This window comes from Caretta caretta, chromosome 12, assembly GCF_965140235.1.
Source record: "Caretta caretta isolate rCarCar2 chromosome 12, rCarCar1.hap1, whole genome shotgun sequence".
NCBI classification, from domain to species: domain Eukaryota; kingdom Metazoa; phylum Chordata; order Testudines; family Cheloniidae; genus Caretta; species Caretta caretta.
The window spans coordinates 5,605,722-5,624,179 of record NC_134217.1 but is presented as its reverse complement, the minus strand read 5'-3'; the positions used below and the strand labels follow the sequence as shown (position 1 = coordinate 5,624,179).

Genomic DNA, 18,458 nt, shown 5'->3' with positions numbered 1-18,458 from the left:
TCTATGAACCAAACAAACAGGCAATGACACAGGGTATGTTGGAGTTCCTCGTGTGGGGTGACTCACGCTGGTCTCCCCAGCTAGCCAGTAATAGGCTGCCCGAATTTGTGCTAACACACGTCATAGTTCGTAGCGTAGCACTTCCAGGTCAGAAGGCACTTCCTGCTGAAGGTCCTGTGCCTCCCACGGGCCAGGCTGTCTGATAAGATACAAGAGATGTAAAGCTACACCCACCCTAGGACTGCAACACCAACCACCTGCAGGACCAGTGATGTAAACTCCTGGACTGTCTTATTCAGCTCCGCTGCACTACACAGGGTCACTACTAAGAAGTCCCCACTGAGGGCCTCATGGCCACAGGAAAACCAAAGGAACCGCAACCTCATTGTTGTAGCTGAGAATCACTCTGGCCTGATCTATGCGCAGACTGTAGGCTCATTGGTTCTGTGCAGTGCCATCTATGTTTGGGCTGCTAAGAGAAAATGCAAGACACCCTCACCCCACCCTTTGTATCAAAAACAAGCTCCCCGCACCCCTCTCCCCAAGGGAGCCGTGGAGGGGGGTGGGGGGAAGATGGTGTGTCCTTGTGGAATGCCAGCTGGAGAGATTAACGTGCCTCTGGGGTTAGACACATGTTGGGATACCAGGCTGTCGCTTCAGACTCCAGTGAGAGACCACAGAAGTGCTCTTAAAGTAAAACTTTTCCTAGGAAGATGCTGTCTCACAGGGAGTCACCTCGCTGCACATTCACAACTGGAACATGCCAGGAAACCTCAGCAGGGAGGGCGCGAGAAAGGTACACCAGTGGGAGGCCATGGGGAGTGCTGCCCTGCGCAGCTGCTGCTCTGGGCAAATGTGTCCCTCATTTCCACAAGGGCTTTCAACCGAGAAGTCAAGAATGCGACATGCCCCAGAATGGGGTGCTCTCGCTTGGGCCCCAGGGTGACGGCATCTGCCCAACACTCATTGCCTTCAGCTCTGCCTTTCACCACACTCGGGCCAGGACTCCCATGGCAGCCCCAGATCTCACGCAGAGCTCTCTGACCAGCTCCCTGAGCGCGCTCGCTCCCTGCTCCATGTTTGGCCTCAGTCTGGAAGCACACCTGGGGAGAAAAGTTGAGGAAAATCCTTCCTGCTACTGAGTTACACGAGCCGGACAAACTTGCGGCATTTTAGAGCTTTCTGCTAGCCAGTGCGGTAGAGCTACTGGGCAACCCCCAGCCCTTGCCCGCTCAGGGGCCCAGAGCAAGCAGCCAGCCCCCTCCCAAGGGTTTCAAGGGGCTCCATCCTGCGTGCACATACAGCAAGAGATGGTCCCCGTGCTGAGGAGTGTTCCCTCCAATATTAGGGCAGCCACAAGAGGGAAGAACACGGGCAATGTCTGTAAAATCCTCAGAGTGTCCTATAAAGGAATTAAATACAAATCAAACGCCTCATCTTAAAATAAAATAAAATACAAAAAAAATCACCCTACAAGAGCTGGGTACGATTAGTCAAAAACAAAAGCTAGAAAAATTTCTATACAAATGCAAGGAGTTTAAAAGCAAAATAAGGAGACGTAGAACGTTTGACAGTTGACTGAGGTCCCTGACATCCCTGGCATTAGGGAAACCTGGTGGCACGATAAACATCTATTAAAACAGCCACTGTTTCAGAGAACCGAAGGGTGGCAAGGGTGCCCATGTTTAAGCAGTTCATGGGCTGAGGGAACTAGGTGGATTCCAAAAAGGATGGAGCTCGGCTGTTCTCAGTGGAAGCAGACGACAGAACAAGGAGTCATGGTCTCAAGTTGCAGTGGGGGAGGTCTAGGTTGGATATTAGGAAACACTATTTCACTAGGAGGGTGGTGAAGCCATTCAGTTTTACTCATTGCTTTCTGTCTCCTCGGCAGTTTTTGATCCGTGACCATACTTTGCCTCTCGCCCCGTGATAGAACAGAATAGAATTAACAGGAGGGTAAAATTTTCAAAAGCATCTTAGAATAGACTATCAGGGTTGGAAGGGACCTCAGGAGGTCATCTAGTCCAACCCCCTGCTCAAAGCAGGACCAATCCCAACTAAACCATCCCAAGCAGGGCTTTGTCAAGCCGGGCCTTAAAAACCTCTAAGGATAGAGGTTTCATCACCACCCTAGGTAACCCATTCCAGGGCTTTACCACCCTCCTAGTGAAAACGTTTTTCCTAATATCCAACCTAAACCTCCCCCACTGCAACTTGAGACCATTACTCCTCGTTCTGTCATCTGCCACCCCTGAGAACAGCTGAGCTCCCTCCTCTTTGGAAAACCCCTTCGGGTAGTTGAAGGCTGCTATCAGATCCCCCCTCACTCTTCTCTTCTGCAGACTAAATAACTCCAGTTCCCTCAGCCTCTCCTCGTCAGTCATGTGCCCCAGCCCCCTAATCATTTTCGTTGCCCTCTGCTGGACTCTTCCAATTTGTCCACATCCCTTCTGTAGTGGGAGGCCCAAAACTGGACGCAATACTCCAGAGGTGGCCTCACCAGCGCCGAATAGAGGGGAATAATCACCTCCCTCGATCTGCTGGCAACGCTCCTACTAATGCAGCCCAATATGCCATTAGCCTTCTTGGCAACAAGGGCACACTGCTGACTCATATCCAGCTTCTCGTCCACTGTAACCCCTAGGTCCTTTTCTCCAGAATCAGAGGGGTTCAGAAAAGAGCACGGAGAAGGACCAGGGTACATGCAGAGATGTGTGTGTTTTTACACAAATACACTGCCCTAAGCTGTTTGCTCACATCAGGCATATACACACGTGTCCACATTTGCTCAGTTTAGCAGGTTTTCCCCTAACTAGCCTCCATGCTGAAACTGGCCTTCACTACCATCCATCAGAAGCAAAGGTCACACCCCAGCTGTAGTGAAAACAAGGAAGACAGATATAATCTGTATCCTGCCCTTTATCCAGACACTCAAGATGGAGTGACAGCCTCATGGCAGCAATCACTGTTACAAACACAGGACTTGGTTTTCATATTAATGAGACGTTCCTGATAGTGCTGGCTAGAACCAGACCATACTAGTAGGAGCTGCAGTTAGCTCCCCACACACAGCTCTGCTGGTGCCCCTCAATCCTGATCCACCACACACACAGCCATTCCCTCTCTGGGCTCCCCTACACAGCTCTGCCGGTGCCCCTCAATGCAGACCCACAGCCCCCACAGCCATTCCCCTCTCTGGGCTCCCCCACACAGCTCTGCCGGTGCCCCTCAATGCGGACCCACAGCCATTCCCTCTCTGGGCTCCCCTACACAGCTCTGCCGGTGCCCCTCAATGCAGACCCACAGCCATTCCCTCTGGGCTCCCCCACACAGCTCTGCCGGTGCCCCTCAATGCGGACCCACAGCCCCCACAGCCATTCCCTTTGGGCTCCCCACACACAGCTCTGCTGGTGCCCCTCAATGCGGACCCACAGCCATTCCCTCTCTGGGCTCCCCACACACAGCTCTGCCGGTGCCCCTCAATGCGGACCCACAGCCATTCCCTCTCTGAGCTCCCCACACACAGCTCTGCCGGTGCCCCTCAATGCAGACCCACAGCCCCCACAGCTTTCCCTCTCTGGGCTCCCCCCACACAGCTCTGCCGGTGCCCCTCAATGCAGACCCACAGCCCCACAGCTTTCCCTCTCTGGGCTCCCCCCCACAGCTTTGCCGGTGCCCCTCAATGCGGACCCACAGCCCCCACAGCCATTCCCTCTCTGGGCTCCCCCACACACAGCTCTGCCGGTGCCCCTCAATGCGGACCCACAGCCATTCCCTCTCTGGGCTCCCCACACACAGCTCTGCCGGTGCCCCTCAATGCAGACCCACAGCCCCCACAGCTTTCCCTCTCTGGGCTCCCCCCACACAGCTCTGCCGGTGCCCCTCAATGCAGACCCACAGCCCCCACAGCTTTCCCTCTCTGGGCTCCCCCCCACAGCTTTGCCGGTGCCCCTCAATGCGGACCCACAGCCCCCACAGCCATTCCCTCTCTGGGCTCCCCCACACACAGCTCTGCCGGTGCCCCTCAATGCAGACCCACAGCCATTCCCTCTCTGGGCTCCCCACACACAGCTCTGCCGGTGCCCCTCAATGCAGACCCACAGCCCCCACAGCTTTCCCTCTCTGGGCTCCCCCACACAGCTCTGCCGGTGCCCCTCAATGCAGACCCACAGCCCCCACAGCCATTCCCTTTCTGGGCTCCCCTACACACAGCTCTGCCGGTGCCCTTCAATCCACACCTGCAGCCCCCATGCCTATTCCAGCCCTCCACGAGGGAAGCTTATTCAGAGTAAAGACCTCTTTGCCCTCCAAGGAGGGGGATTCTGGGTTCAAAGTCACATGCCATCTCCTCATTCCTCTAAGCTGCTGCGTTGCTGGGGTATCCATTGTTCCAACAGCTTGGCTGGGGCTCTGAAGCCTTTCCCAAGTAAACCTTCACTTTTTAAGAAAGCACGTTACTGGTCCATGATCTCGGAACCAGGCCCGAGGGAGCAGTCTCTCCACGTTGGCAAGGTCAAGCCTCCACTTCACATGGATTCTGTGGCCACCTCTGTCAGCCAAGGAGCAGCCCTCTGCCAGAGCCTGCACAACTCATGCAAGGTTATTCAGAGAGGGGCAAGGTCAAAGGATACTTTAAAGGACACCCTCGCTGCCAGCCGGCTGACACGGCAGCAGAGATTGGAACTAGCAAGCTGGATATAATAGCATTGTGTGAACCAGCCTCCAGACCCCCCAGCCCGGAACACTGCTTCATTCCACCCTGGACACAGACCCTGTTCTCGGTCACTTTTTAACTGCATTATTGCTCCCTGGGGGTGATTCTTCTAGCCGGCTTTACAATATACAGTGAACACACTAACAACTGCCTCCTTACCCAGCCTGGAAAAGCTGTCTTTGGAAATAGCCAGCCAGGACAGTGCTCCATGAGCGCTCCCCCTGTGTGGTGGGAAACCACCAGGCAGACAGCAATGCCCCACCCCCTCACAGCACGAGTTACTGATGTGTGTTACTCCAGGAACCTGTTTCATTAGCTCCTTCCCTCCCCGAGAGGGCCACATTTACCTTATACAGCGTGTTTCGGATGATTTCGATGTTCATTTCATCAAGGTCCTGCTCGGATATGCAATCCTGGAAGAAGGCAGCTGAAACAGACACAGAAAGCCATGAGCAACGTTGCAGGGTGCTCCTGCTGCTTGAGTTGTACACTGTGTTCCTCAGAGAGGGAGTGGAGTGTAAGACCTTGGCATGTAGGAGACCAGGTTTCCAAAGGCACAGCACCCAGCATGACCCTTACGGCTGGATGTTCAGAAGCGCTCGTATTGGGGGCTGAGCTGGGAGTAATCAGGCCTGTATTCTGGTGCCTAGATGGGAGCCAAACTCTCCTGAAAAAGACTGGCCGTGACTTTTCTAGTCCCCGGGAGTTCTGGTACCGCATAGCCAGTGAACCACCAGGCGTCCCACAGAGCTCTGCGGGACGGGGCAGGGTCTTAACCAGCAGTTTTATGGTGGTGACAATAGTGCCATTTAGAAATCTAATTTCCTAGGGTGCCTTGAGCTGCAAGGCTATTAGGTCCCAGACTCGGGTGCAAGTCAGACTGCAGTACCAGTTAGCGGCTTGTTTGTTAGGCAGCACTACAGTATTCCCCTGGACTGGGCCAGCATCAGACATGGTGGTGAACAAATGCTGAAGTAGACAAAAAGAAGGCATATGCAATCAAGTGGGGCAAGAGGGAAATCCATATGCCTGTAATGGTGATGGGACATTCATGGGGGCAATGGATGTTAAGTTTTTAGGAAGGTAAAGAGTTGGATTAAAGACTCTGGCCTACAAGAATGTTCTACACCGCCTTATTTCTCAGCAAGAGATGGTCATTTTCATTCAGTATAAACCCTGGACACAGAGCCGAGAGATGGACACACTGCACAGCTGGTCAGACTTTTTTAAACAATGCATTTCAGCCTTGGGAATTGGACATCCCACATACGACGCTTTGCAGTACCTTCCGTTACACTTGAGGTCGCTATTTGCGTTAAGGGTCCTGGTTTTCATTCTGCTTCCATCTTGCTGCCCCTTTTATGCTAGGGCTCCCTTTCTGGTTTCCCATGCTGTGTTCCATGCTCAGGGAATGCATGTAAATGCTTTGGCTTTGCTGCAGGTGACCCTTCCCTATCTGAACACTCAATACATGGGAGCAAGAGCTGTCGCTATTGGTTCAGTTTTTGTTCAATTTCTTGGCTCCTTGTCTAATGAGTCGTTTTCCCATCGACTATTTCTCTGCCTCATTGTCCCAGGCCGTGTTTGTGGGAAGCACTTTCTTTCCCAGCTAAGAAAATCTAGGCGGCTACCAACTGTACCATCAGGACTCAGTCTGTTGGGGAACTGGATCCTTTCTGGAGCAGCTAGAAGAACTGCTCATGGATCACCCCGTCGATTATGTTCCATTAACTCTGTTTGCCAACACTAGCCCAGGAGGCCTGTGTGCCCAGACAGCCACAGTGCACAGTGGAAGCGTTCGCTCATCTCCTCCCAGACTGCTCCACTGCTGGCCTTAGGTCTTGTCTCTCTCTTGCTGGGATAAGGTACCATTGGGACGAGTTTCAAGTACTTGTTTCACAGTGGGACATAGACAAGTCTGTCTCTGCAGACCACAGCAATTACCAACATTTAACAAAGTTAGTGGCATCTCCCACTTGGAGTTACTTTTCCCCTCTACAGTTACGTCTCACTGCTGGCGAGAGAAGGCTCTGCTGACCATTCTTCCAGCCAAGCCGTGATGCATAACAGTAACGCTTCTGCTAGAGTCCACATTCTACAGGTCGTTATAAGGTAAGTCAGTTTGCCAACCTGAACTCCTAGTTTACAGCACTCATGATTTATGGAGCGACTGCTTGTATTTACTGCCTCTGTCGGTACAAGTAAAGGCAGAGAGCAATGGAAGTGATAGCTATCGGGAAAGATGCCCATAGAAAACCGCCCAGCATACCAACCAAACTGCTCAGTGTTCCAGTGGGAATAGTAAATCTATGCTACAAACTTGCTAAATTAAGTAAAATTACCTCACTCCCTCAGAGGGATTTCAGATTATTTACTAAACTGCCCTGCATTACCTGTGTCAGTCAAGACAACTAGTGTTAAAAGAAGGATACATTTCTTAACACGCCTCAACCTTCTACCTTCAGGTTTCTGCATAAGACCGTTTGTACAGCAGCTGATGGGGAACTAAGGAGGTCGCTATATGATCATTGAGTTGTAGCTGCACAAGATAGTTCAAGTAACACATACAAGGCAGAAAAACCCGCCAGGCCTGTCTGGGTGGTTAGAACAGTTTGTAGTCCCAGATTCAGAAACACGGGTTTGTGCCCATCCTCGTGCATGAATGGGCAGACCGGTTCCAAGCCCAGCTGAAAGGCACTTTGAATAAACGCTGCTCACCCAGGGGCGTGTCCACCAAGATTGCGTTGTAGAGCTCCGCAGGGGTCTGAGCAATGTTCACAGCTTCCATTTGCTCAAAGCTTCCTAGAGGATGGCACTTGGGCACCAGCTCCGCGATGGAGCGCTGGTGCAGCGTTCCGGTGATCAGCAGGATGACGTTATCGATCATGTAGCTGTAACTAGGAGGAACAGGAGAGGGGAACGTGTTACTGATACGGACATGAGGGCAGTAGGGTGGGTGCATGTGTTGGCCCACTGAAGATACATCACAGTCACTGCTGGCTCTTCAGTCCACCTGAAGGCTCTCTAGCAAGTTGCCAGGTGCACCCAGCTCCTCCAGGGAGCAGAGGAGCCTCCTTTCCAACACTCACAGGTCTACCAGCCTGGGGGAGAGGAACCAAGCTTACGCCCAACTTTAAACCACTCCAGCTAGACCCCTGCCAACCACACATCTCTTCCTGCCACTCCTCTCCCTCTCCCAAGCCACTGGGACCCCCTCATGTCACATGCCCCAGTGAAGACTCCTCCGTTTGTGGCTGTACAAAGCATTGCCTCAGCAAGGCCAGCAGGAGCCAGGGGAACTGATGGGGATGAGGATGACAGGTCTTCATCCCTCTGGCTGAGCTCAGCTGCTGCATCTGGGAAAGCACTGTACAGGCGCAGTGGGGAGACTGCAGCGTTCCTGCAGCCCTGTGCCAAGTCTGGCCCCTGTACCTTGTGAGCACATACGCTGGGCAGCCTTATTAAAAACCCAGTAAGAGGAAAACTGCAGGTTATTAATCACCATCACCTTGCAGCCTTTAGCTCCAGACTGGAGGTTTCCAGAAGACCTGCTCTAGCGCCACCGGAATTTGTGGGTTTGATGGAGAAATCACTGGGTGCGGGTCTGTGGCTGCATTATTGCAGGAGCTCAGACTGCATGATCCAAAAGGGCTTTTCGGTCCTCAACCCACGAATCATTTACACTGCAGCAGAGGCCAGAGGCCATACCCCAACAGGGGCTGCCTTGCGCTAGGCACTGTACACACAGATTTTAGCTTGAAAGACAAGACAGGCTGGAGGGGCGGAAGCTGCAGCAATCAGGAAGCAAGGTCAGGGCTTCGAGAGATGCTTTGACTGCCTATACAGAAGGAGACGTGAGATTTAGACACTGCTTGGATGCTGGGCTAGAGGGCGGGAAAAGGCCAGAATGTGGCTTGGTGCTGCCCAGCATGACAGAGGCAGGGAGGGGGAAGGGCTTTGGGGAAGAGCTGCAGCTCAGCTGTGGCCATGTTGCATTTCAGCTGAGAGCTGGAAATACACAAGGAGGTCAGGAAGACAGGCTGAAATTTCAGTTTGAGGGAGACACGTGCAAAGTAGAGGCCGATTGAGAGACGGCAGGAGCCTATCAGCAAACCTTGCTCAGAGACACCCAGGGAGAGTAAGGGAGACGAGGAGGGTGCCAAGCATGGTGCCCTGATGGACCTCAGCGAGCACGGAGGATGACGAGGTCCTGAAGGAGCAATCTGTGAGGTCGGAGGAGAACAGGGACAGGATGGAGCCAAAGGCCGAGGGATCACAAGACTGGGATGGGCATGGTGGAGAGTCTCCAAGGAAGCTGGTAGGTCTAGGAGGAGGAGTACAAGTTTTTGACCGGAAAGAGGCCATCAGAGCCCTTGGCGAGAGCTGTTTTGGGGAAGCAGAGAGGGCAAAAGGCGGAGGGGAATGGGGCTGTACTGGACTCCTGAGAGCGGGTGTAGGAGGCACGCTGAGCGCGTCCAGAGGTAAGTGGAGAATGGCAATGGAGGCCCAGCCTGGCAGGGAGCAGGGGTCCAGGGCGTTCTCTGGATGGCCGGAGAGTAAATTATTGAGGGGAAGGGACTTGAGGGGAGGGCAGAGATGGGGTTTGAGGAACCAAGCAGGAAGGACATGGCCTGGCTCTGCTCGAGCACTTAGTTCAGCCTGGCTAGGAGAGGCTGGGTGAGTTTTTCAAGGCCTGCTGAAGCTGGGGGCTGCTGTGTCTCAGGGAATAAGCAGAAAGCAAGATCAAGCACCATACCAGGTGGGGTGGGTAACTACCCCTCCAATTGCCCTCCACTTCCCTGCATGCTTCTGCCTCTGCCTTCCCCTTATGACAAAGGACTTTGACAAAGGACGTTAAGATTTGGTTCACTTTACCAAGACTGCAGGTTGGCACAACTGCATGACTTTATTAACAGTCTCCCAGCTCAAAGGCAACCCCTCCCCTGCCTCCACAGCACCCTAGACCAGAGCCCCCTCCCCACTGTGGAGATTAGAACATGGTCACGGCCACCTGAAGGGAAGCCCCCTACCCCCAACTTGTTTGTAACAGAAGAGCAGCAGACAGAGCTGTAACCCAGGAGCGTGATTAGCACTGGATGAGAGGCCACAAGCCACATCTCAGTGAAACACACAGACCAAGCCCTGGCTGAAGCATGCACTGCTAGGACCAGCGCCATACAGGGGCTCGACGGCAGCAGTTTCCAGGCTATACTGTCTGTTTACAAACAAATGCAACTTAAGCCAAGATTGCACGCCATGATTTTCAGGAAAAGCCCTGACAGGTCGTCATGTGCCCATCTGTAACGCCCCTACTCTGCAAAGGCTGCATTAGGGCATCACTTACGCACAGCAAGGCAAAGCACGCTGAACCTCGCAAGGCATGAGATCCATTCAGCCAGAAGCCTCCTGAGCTTAACCTGCAACTAGGAACAGGCAGGGGAAAGGAAGATAGAGCGCTCTGATGTTGCCAGCACAAGCACCTACCAATTACGTGCTGAACAGCTCTTGACCTGCCCTAGCTCACCTCAAGTCCTGCTGTCATCATGACAAGGGCAGCCTGCAAGGAGTTAGACCCAAGCCATCCACAGACATGGGAACGGTAAGGTAACACTTCTACAGCTACTTGTGAACACAGAAACGGCTCCAGAACCACGCTCTCTGATCCAGCTTTGCTAGAAACAAACAGGTTGTGTTCGACACCGACAAGCACTGGGCAATGCAGAGCTGGGCTGATGGGCCATCTTTCACACGCACACACATGCTCTGCTGGGGGAGGAGCGTAAGTGTGAAAGCACACACCTACACTACTTCCCACGCTCGATTCTGAGTGTCCTGTCACCTGCTCCAGTTTCCTGCACCACTCTCTGACGACAGAAATTCATCGCACGACGTTGTACACCAAATCGAGCGCCTCAGACTCACAAGTCTGCCTATTACTACTGGTCCCCAGGCTGACTTCACCTGGGACCAGCTTCATATGTGCACAGAGCCATAGGTGTGCATGACACGTCACCGAGAGAGAGAGGAGAAAGGTTCCAGGCTGAAGTGCCTACGCCCAATACAACAGGACGCAGGGCAAGCCCAGGAGATAAGAAGCCGGCTCACGCAAACAAGACAATGCTCAATATCCGACAGTTCCCATTCATGGCTAGAATACTAGTGCGGATATCAATCCCCTAGGGCGAAACCGGTGCAACAGGAAAAGGAACTGGCCTTTTGTTTGTCTGCAGCTCTCCCGGAGGACCACATAAACCCAGATATGAGAAGACACGTGCTGTAGAGGACCTAACGTAACGGTCCGGAAAAGGCCAACCATCCAGCAGCAGCTCGAATACACACCTTAGCAATAGCGTTGGCTAAATATGAGCTGCAGTTCCACTCTCTAGCAAGCCCAGGCTGTGTTTATGCCAGCTCTCTCTTGCTCGTTCCAGATAAAACAAACTGGAGGCTGAGATCTTCATGTTTCCTGTTCCAGGTGACCATCGAAGTTCTGACTAAACAAGAGAATTAAGCCAGAACACACTGACCGAGTTTGGGATGCAGTCAGAAAAGCCCCCCCCAGCCATGCCTGGATGCACCTGCTTTCCGGTGCAGCGGCCTTCTTGTATGCCAGTTACAGCACGGGCAGCAAACCAGCAGTACCTCCTTCGCCTCTGCTACGGTCTCTTCCACCAGCCCTACGGGGTTTGGTTGGTTTGATTTATTGCAGAGTAGCAGTGATCCCCCAAATGCCCATCGAACATGGTGTGCCTGTTTATGCACCTCACCTTCCGCCCCACAACTTCCTCGGGGCCTTGAGTGCTTCAGCACCTGCATACATGTCATTCTTAGGTCATGCTCAAATCACCTCTTTGGAACGAGAGGCTTTCCAGCAGGCAATGCCACTAGTCTGGTGAGAGCCAGACACAGGTATAACCAGATTGTCCGAGGTTACAGAATTCTGCAGTGGCTTCACAGAGCTAATCAGTGCTCACACCTCCACGCCTAGAAAGGTGCCACCGGAGGATAATCACTTCCCCTGTTTTATTATGTGAAGAACAATGGGAGCAGCATGTTAGTCATATGGGACTGCTCCTTCCAGCACTCCCTTTAACAAGTCAGGTTATGCTGCACCTCTTAAGAGGAAGAACAGTTCAGGAACATCAAGGTTCTCAACCAGCAAGGATAATACAGGGGCTTGGAGGGAAGACACCCAATCTTCCCACTTGTGCTGGGAAGTAGGCCACTGGGTTGAGGGATTCCCCAAGAACTGTGACGTGAACCAGGAAAGCCACCGCAGAAGAGGGGGAGGTGGCGACATCTGTTAAGATAGAAAATCGCCCCCAGAGAAATGGTAACAGGCACCAGGAGTTAATTAGGGAGCGTAAAGACTAGTGTAAACACCAAGGAAGCTGTTTTGAGAGCTAGCAAAAGAGGTTTAGGGAGACCTAAATAAGAACAGGCAAGCAGCAAGAAACGGGAGAGATTACATTAGACAACAGCTAAACTCTGATGTCACCCTGTAGCGTATTTGGCAATGGTAAATCTGTACAGGGGATAAGGTTGTGGGGGGGGGGGGCTGAAGAACAGGAATCAGGACCTGACAGAAACTCTTCACTTAAATCGCTTCCCTTTCTGAAGTCAGGATCAAACCCTCGCCGAGGGCATAATGAGGTTTCCAGTGGCACAGAACAGGAATCTGCCTGCAGCTGTGAAAGCAGTTGTCAACAGACTAGGAGCTTGGCCAGAGGCACAAAGTTCTGGATATAGAGTCACTGGCACATCCAGAGGAATACACCCCTGTATCTTGCAGCACATAAGATGCCAGCTGTAGATCACCTGCATCCACAGACCTGTAATTAGTCTCTGAACTCAGAAATATTTTCTTGGCGGTCCTTGAGAACAGGTCAGATGTCTAAGATGGAAATTCTCAGACACCAACATTAGCAGAACAAGAAAAGGGCCAAAACAGCAGAAACCATGGAGATTCACAACAACTGGAAGAGCTCTTTCCAGATCCTGCACTTGACATGAGGGAGACCCTTGTTCTTGAAAGAGAGTCTCTTGTTCAGCCCAGCAAACCCTCCCCTCCCACCCTCTCCAGCCCCCAGAGTTGTGTGTGTGTGGAGAGAGGAAGCTATGATGCAAGAGGACAGCATATCCGATAGCAAACCACCCAGAGCCTGCTAATGTTTTTGTACAGTAATGTAGGACAAGTCCCTGAGTCACCTTGAATTATACAAAAGATACCAATTAAATTCAGCCCACAAGCGAAAGGTCAATGATGAGATGTTACACACTGAATAATTCAAACAATTCAGGCTCATGGCGCCATGGCACTGTTTCTCTTGCAGGACGGCAGGACCTTTATCACTGTGGCTGGCGTTAACATGAATACTTAACACAGGTGCTCAGTGGAAGCCATAGGTTCTAACTGACATTTGTACTTACGGGTTTCAATGCTGCTGCAGTGACATGCGGTTGAAAAGGTGCAGCACCCTAGACATGCTAATGGTTATACACAGTAAACCCGGAGTCCTGGCATGAACTGAAGCATGCATGTCACTGCATGTCAGAGTTCCCTCAGCTTGGTCATCATGCATATACAGCGGCTTTTGCCCAAAAACTAAGATGAGCAGAACCTTGCTCCTACAGCCATAAAAACCACAGACCTCTGCCTCCGCCCTTCAAATTTCCCACTGCTGGGCCTTTTATCCTTTGTTGCCGTGGCCATTGGAGAGCTGCACAATCACATAGTGGGTACATTTCAGTAATGCACTGAGATGGGTTTTCACCCTTCAGTTACTGATACAGTCGACCAACCCTAACGCCCATCCTGGGAAACTTTTGAACTAGATGAGGTTTTTTTACCCTTTTCTAAATGGTTTGGCATGCACTGGGAGGAAACTGAACATGAAACCCTAAGGAATTTAGGAGTGTCACATGGTCTCTGACGCTCCCAGCCAGACTTTGAAGCCAGCTATTCGTTCTCCAGCCTTCTTTGCCCCATAACTTTAGAAAAGCGGCAAAGTTGGGAAGGAGAGCAAGAATAAAGTCCAGAGGACCTGTTGCAGACTTACCAGGGATGACGAATTTGATGGGGATAACTAGGTAGGACTAGGACCTAACTTAACCCCCTTCTAGGTCTATAGCAGATTTTGCAAACTAAGAAATCTGCAAGGAGCAGATGTATGCCTGAGGGCAAGAATCAATGTATAAGAACAGCCACACTGGGTCAGACCAATGGTCCCGCTAGCCCAGTATCCTGTCTTCTGACAGTGGCCAATGCCACATGCTTCAAGGAGAATGAACAGAACAGGGCAATTTATCTAGTGATCCATCCTGTCATCTAGTCCCAGGATCTGGCAGTCAAAGGTACACCCAGAGCATGGGTTTGCATCCTTGACCATCCTGGCTAATAGCCTGAACTTATCTAATTCTTTTTTGAACCCCATTATACTTTTGGCCTTGACAACATTCCCTAGCAATGAGTTCCCCAGGTTGTCTGTGCACCATGTGAAGTACTTCTTCCTTATGTATGTTTTAAACCTGCTGCCTGTTAATTTCATTGGCTGACCCCTGGTTCTTTTATTACAAGGGGTAAACAACACTTCCTTATTCACTTTCTTCCTTATTCACTTTCTCCACAACATTCATGATTTATCGACTTCTATCATATCCCCCCTTGGTCATCTCTTTTCCAAGCTGACAAGTCCCTGTCTTTTTTAATCTCGCATCATATGGAAGCTGTTCCATACCCTTAATCATTTTTGTCATCCTTCTCTGTACTTTTCCCAGTTCTAGTATACCTTTTTTGACATGGGATGACCAGAACTACACCTAGAATTCAAGGTGTGGATGTACCATGGATTTATACAGAGACATTATGACATTTTCTGTCTCATTATCTATCCCTTTCCTAATGGTTCCCAACATGAATAGCTTCTTTTTGGCTGCCGCTGCACACTGAGTAGATGTTTTTAGAGAACTATCCACAATAACTCCAGGATCTTTCTTGAGTTGTAACAGCTAATTTAGATCTCATCATTTTGTATGTGTAGTTGGGATTGTTTTCCAATATGTGTAACTTTGCATTTACCAACACTGAATTTCATCTGCCATTTCCTTGCCCAGTCACCTAGTTTTGTCAGATCCCTCTGTAACTCTTCGCAGTCTGCTTTGGGCTTACCTATCTTGAGTAGTTTTCTACCATCTGCAAACATTGCCACTTCAATGTTTACCCCTTTTCCCAGATCATTTATGAAGATGTTGAACAGTACTGCTCCCAGTACAGGTCCATCGGGGACCCCGCTCTTTACCTCTCTCCATTCTGAGAACTGACCATTTATTCCTACTCCTTTCTTATCTTTTAACCAGTTTCTGATCCATGAGAGGACCTTCCCTCTTATCACGACTGCTTACTTTGCTTAAGAGCTTTTGGTGAGAGACCTTGTCAAAGGCTTTCTGAGAGTCCGAGTATACTATATCCACTGGATCACCCTTGTCCACATGTTTGTTGACCCCCTTCAAAGAACTCTAATAGATTAGCGAGGCATGATTTCCATCTACAAAAGCCATGTTGACTCTTCTCCAATATATTGTGTTCATCTACATGATTGAGAATTCTGTTCTTTACTATTGTTTCAACCAATTTGCCTGGTACTGAAGTTAGGCTTACTGGCCAGTAATTGCCAGGATCACCTCTGGAGGCTTTCTAAAAAATTGGTATCGTGTTTACTATCTGACAGTCAACTGGTAGAGAGGCTGATTTAAGTAACAGGTTACATACCACAGTTAGTGGTTCTGCGATGTCATATCCGAGTTCCTTCAGAACTCTTGGGTGAATACCATCTGGCAGTCCTGGTGACTTATTACTGTTAAATTTATCAATTTGTACCAAGACCTCCTCTACTGACACCTCAATCTGGGACAGTACCTCACCTAGAAAAAACGGCTCAGGTGTGGGCATCTCCGTCACTTCCTCCGCAGCGAAGACAGAAGCAGAGAATTAATTTAGCTTCTTTGCAATGGTCTTGTCTTTGAGGGCTCCTTTAGCACCTTGATCATCCAGTGGCCCCAATGATTTTTTGGCAGACTGCCTGCTTCCCATGTACTCAACTTTTTTTTGCTGTTACTTTGTGTCTTTTGCTAGTTGCTCTTCAAATTCTTTTTTGGCCTGCCTAATTGTACTTTTGCACTTGATTTACCAGAGTTTATGCTCCTGTTTTCCTCAATAGGATTTGATGCCCAGTTTTTAAAAGGATGCCTTTTTGCCTCTAACCACCTTTTACTCAGTCATTTAGTCATGATGGCATATTTTTATTTGGGATATACATTTAATTTAAGCCTCTATTATATGTTTTTTAAAAGTTTCCATGCAGCTTTTAGGTATTTCACTCTTGTGACTGTTCCTTTTATTCTCATTTTTGCGTAGTTCCCCCTTTTGAAGTTAAATGCTACTGTAGTGGGCTTCTTTGGTGGTCGTCCCCCCCCCAAACAAGAATGTTAAATTTAATTACTTTATGGTTGCTATTACCAAGTGGTACAGCTATCTTCACCTCTTGGACCAGATCCTGTGCTTCGCTTAGGGTTAAATCAAGAATTAAGTCTCCCCCGGAGGTTCCAGGACTAGCTGCTCCAGGACGCAGTCATTCTTGGTGTCTAGAAATTTTCATCTCTGCATCCTGTCCTTAGGTGACATGTACCCAGTCAATATGGAGATAGCTGACATCACCAATTATTATTGAATTTTCTATTTTTATAGCCTCTCTGATCTCCCTGAGCATTTCACAGTCACTATCACCATCCTGGTCAGGTGAATCAGTAGTATATTCCTACTGTTATCCTTTTACTATTCAAAGATGGTATTTCTGTCCATAGAGATTCTATGGAACAGTTTGAGTCATTTAAGGGTTTTTTGGGGGGGGTTCCCCCTATATTTGACTTTGCTTTCTTTCACATATAGTGCCACTCCCCTACGAGGGTGACCTACTCTGTCATTCCGATATATTTGCACTCTGGATTACCATGTCCCAAGGACTGTCATTTCCCATGTTTCTGTGATGCTGTTATATCAATATTCTCATTTAATACCAGGCACTCAAGTTCACCCATCTTAGTATTTAGACTTTTAGGATTTATATACAAGCACTTATAAAATGGGTCAATATTTAGTTGTCTGGCAGTGGAGGCCACAGAGTAAGGGACAGATGGTTTGGGGAAGCTCGCTGGATGCGGTGAAGACAAGTCGCAGCGGCTCCTAGTCTACGCGAGAAGTTGTAGGGTTTATAGCAGTGCTCACAAAAGCCACAGATCACAGGGCAGCAGCTCGTTTTTCAGACTCGCAGCCTCACAAACAACTTTGATCATAAGGGGACATATTTTTAAACGTTCTTGGCTGACAAAGCTCTCCTGTTGCAGTGAATGTTGACAGCAGAACACGAACTGGTAAGCCTCATCTCCACTTCACTTTGACCTTCTGGGCAGGCAGCCAAGAATCTACAGGAGCAGAACAAAAATGTATCCGTGTTCCAGCCAAGCAAGCAACTTATCACTTTGGAGAGCCATAGCCAGGAGACCTGGTATGTGGAGTTTCAGGAACCTCAGCTCCTTCACCAAGGTTAGGTCCACCTGAAAAGACCTAGTTAAAAACAAGTAATGCCCAGAAGGAAGCTGGTCCAGCCACATGCAACACTGCCTGCAGCTCCCAGTCCAGCAAACACACCCTCTCTCGACATGGCAGACAGACAGACAGCTTGCTAGCCAGCTAAGTAAGCTAACAAACTGCTGTTCTGCCCACTGGAACTGGCCTAGCCAGCCACTGAAATTCTGCGTGTACTGTCACAGCAGTGGCTCAGACTTCTGTGCCCCATTCAAACCTGCAGTGTGTGCCCCCACTCTCTATCCGTTTGGGTACACAGTATCACTGCAGAGGGAGCATGAAGACCAAATGGCCTTGGAAATCAGCTTCACTTCTGGTTTCAGGGCAATCCCTTAATAAACCCAGGAGTTCTGTCTTGCAAGTTCAACCTATTCTCTGTACACTATCATCTCAACATACACAGAGGAAGCAGCTACCAGGGTGAACTTCAATGCCCCATTACCACCCCCTCCCTTTTCACCCCCATCTCCATCCCTCCCTGCACCAGCAGGGTACAGTCTTGCCCCCCTCTGGCCCAGATGGAATGTTTTTTTCCCCCTCCCTGCATCATGGCTCATGTCGCAACAGCCGCAGCCATCAGCTGACAGCAGGAATCAAACCTGCTAGAGAGCTCTGTTCACTACCTAGAAGTCACACAAGCAGTGACTGCCATGTTACAGACACAGTACCACCCCTTGGAGGAGGTGTCTGCTTGGCAATGCTCCAGCTCTCCGCTGTCCAGGCTCTGAGGCTCACCCCCCTCCCCCCATCCCAACGCAAAGATGAACTACAGCACAGAGAAGCCAGCAAGTAAGCTTGTAATTTTCACCAGCCATCAGAACCAGTGCATTCCACAACAGACAACTTCCAGCTGAGACCCACTCCTGGCTCCTTTTCTCACATCACATCAACCCATACCTCGCCCGCTCGCTGACAAATGCTGGCCTCTGCTCCAGTGGTAGGCACTGGTTTGTGACAGAGAGCTGCTATTTCCACTAAACTGTGTGCCACACTAGCTAATCCACCAGGAGTGCAACACGGTCATGTTTCAGTCAATCCACAGGCACTAATGCAAATACCGGGACTTATCCCCAGGAGCCATCTGAGGTACTGCCTTTTGGATTG

At 50.3% G+C, this 18,458-nt stretch overlaps 1 protein-coding gene across 1 annotated transcript in view; it reads right to left on the bottom strand.

Annotated features, from left to right (window-relative positions):
* The window catches only part of ATP6V0D1 (ATPase H+ transporting V0 subunit d1), a 95,831-nt gene that overhangs the window by 5,988 nt on the left and 71,385 nt on the right, over positions 1 to 18,458 (bottom strand). The window contains exons 3-4 of the mRNA XM_048870592.2: positions 7,433 to 7,611; positions 5,062 to 5,141 (exon numbers count right to left, since the gene is read on the bottom strand). Of these exons, the coding sequence (XP_048726549.1) occupies positions 5,062 to 5,141; positions 7,433 to 7,611 (259 nt within the window). The remainder of the gene's footprint in view (positions 1 to 5,061; positions 5,142 to 7,432; positions 7,612 to 18,458) is intronic.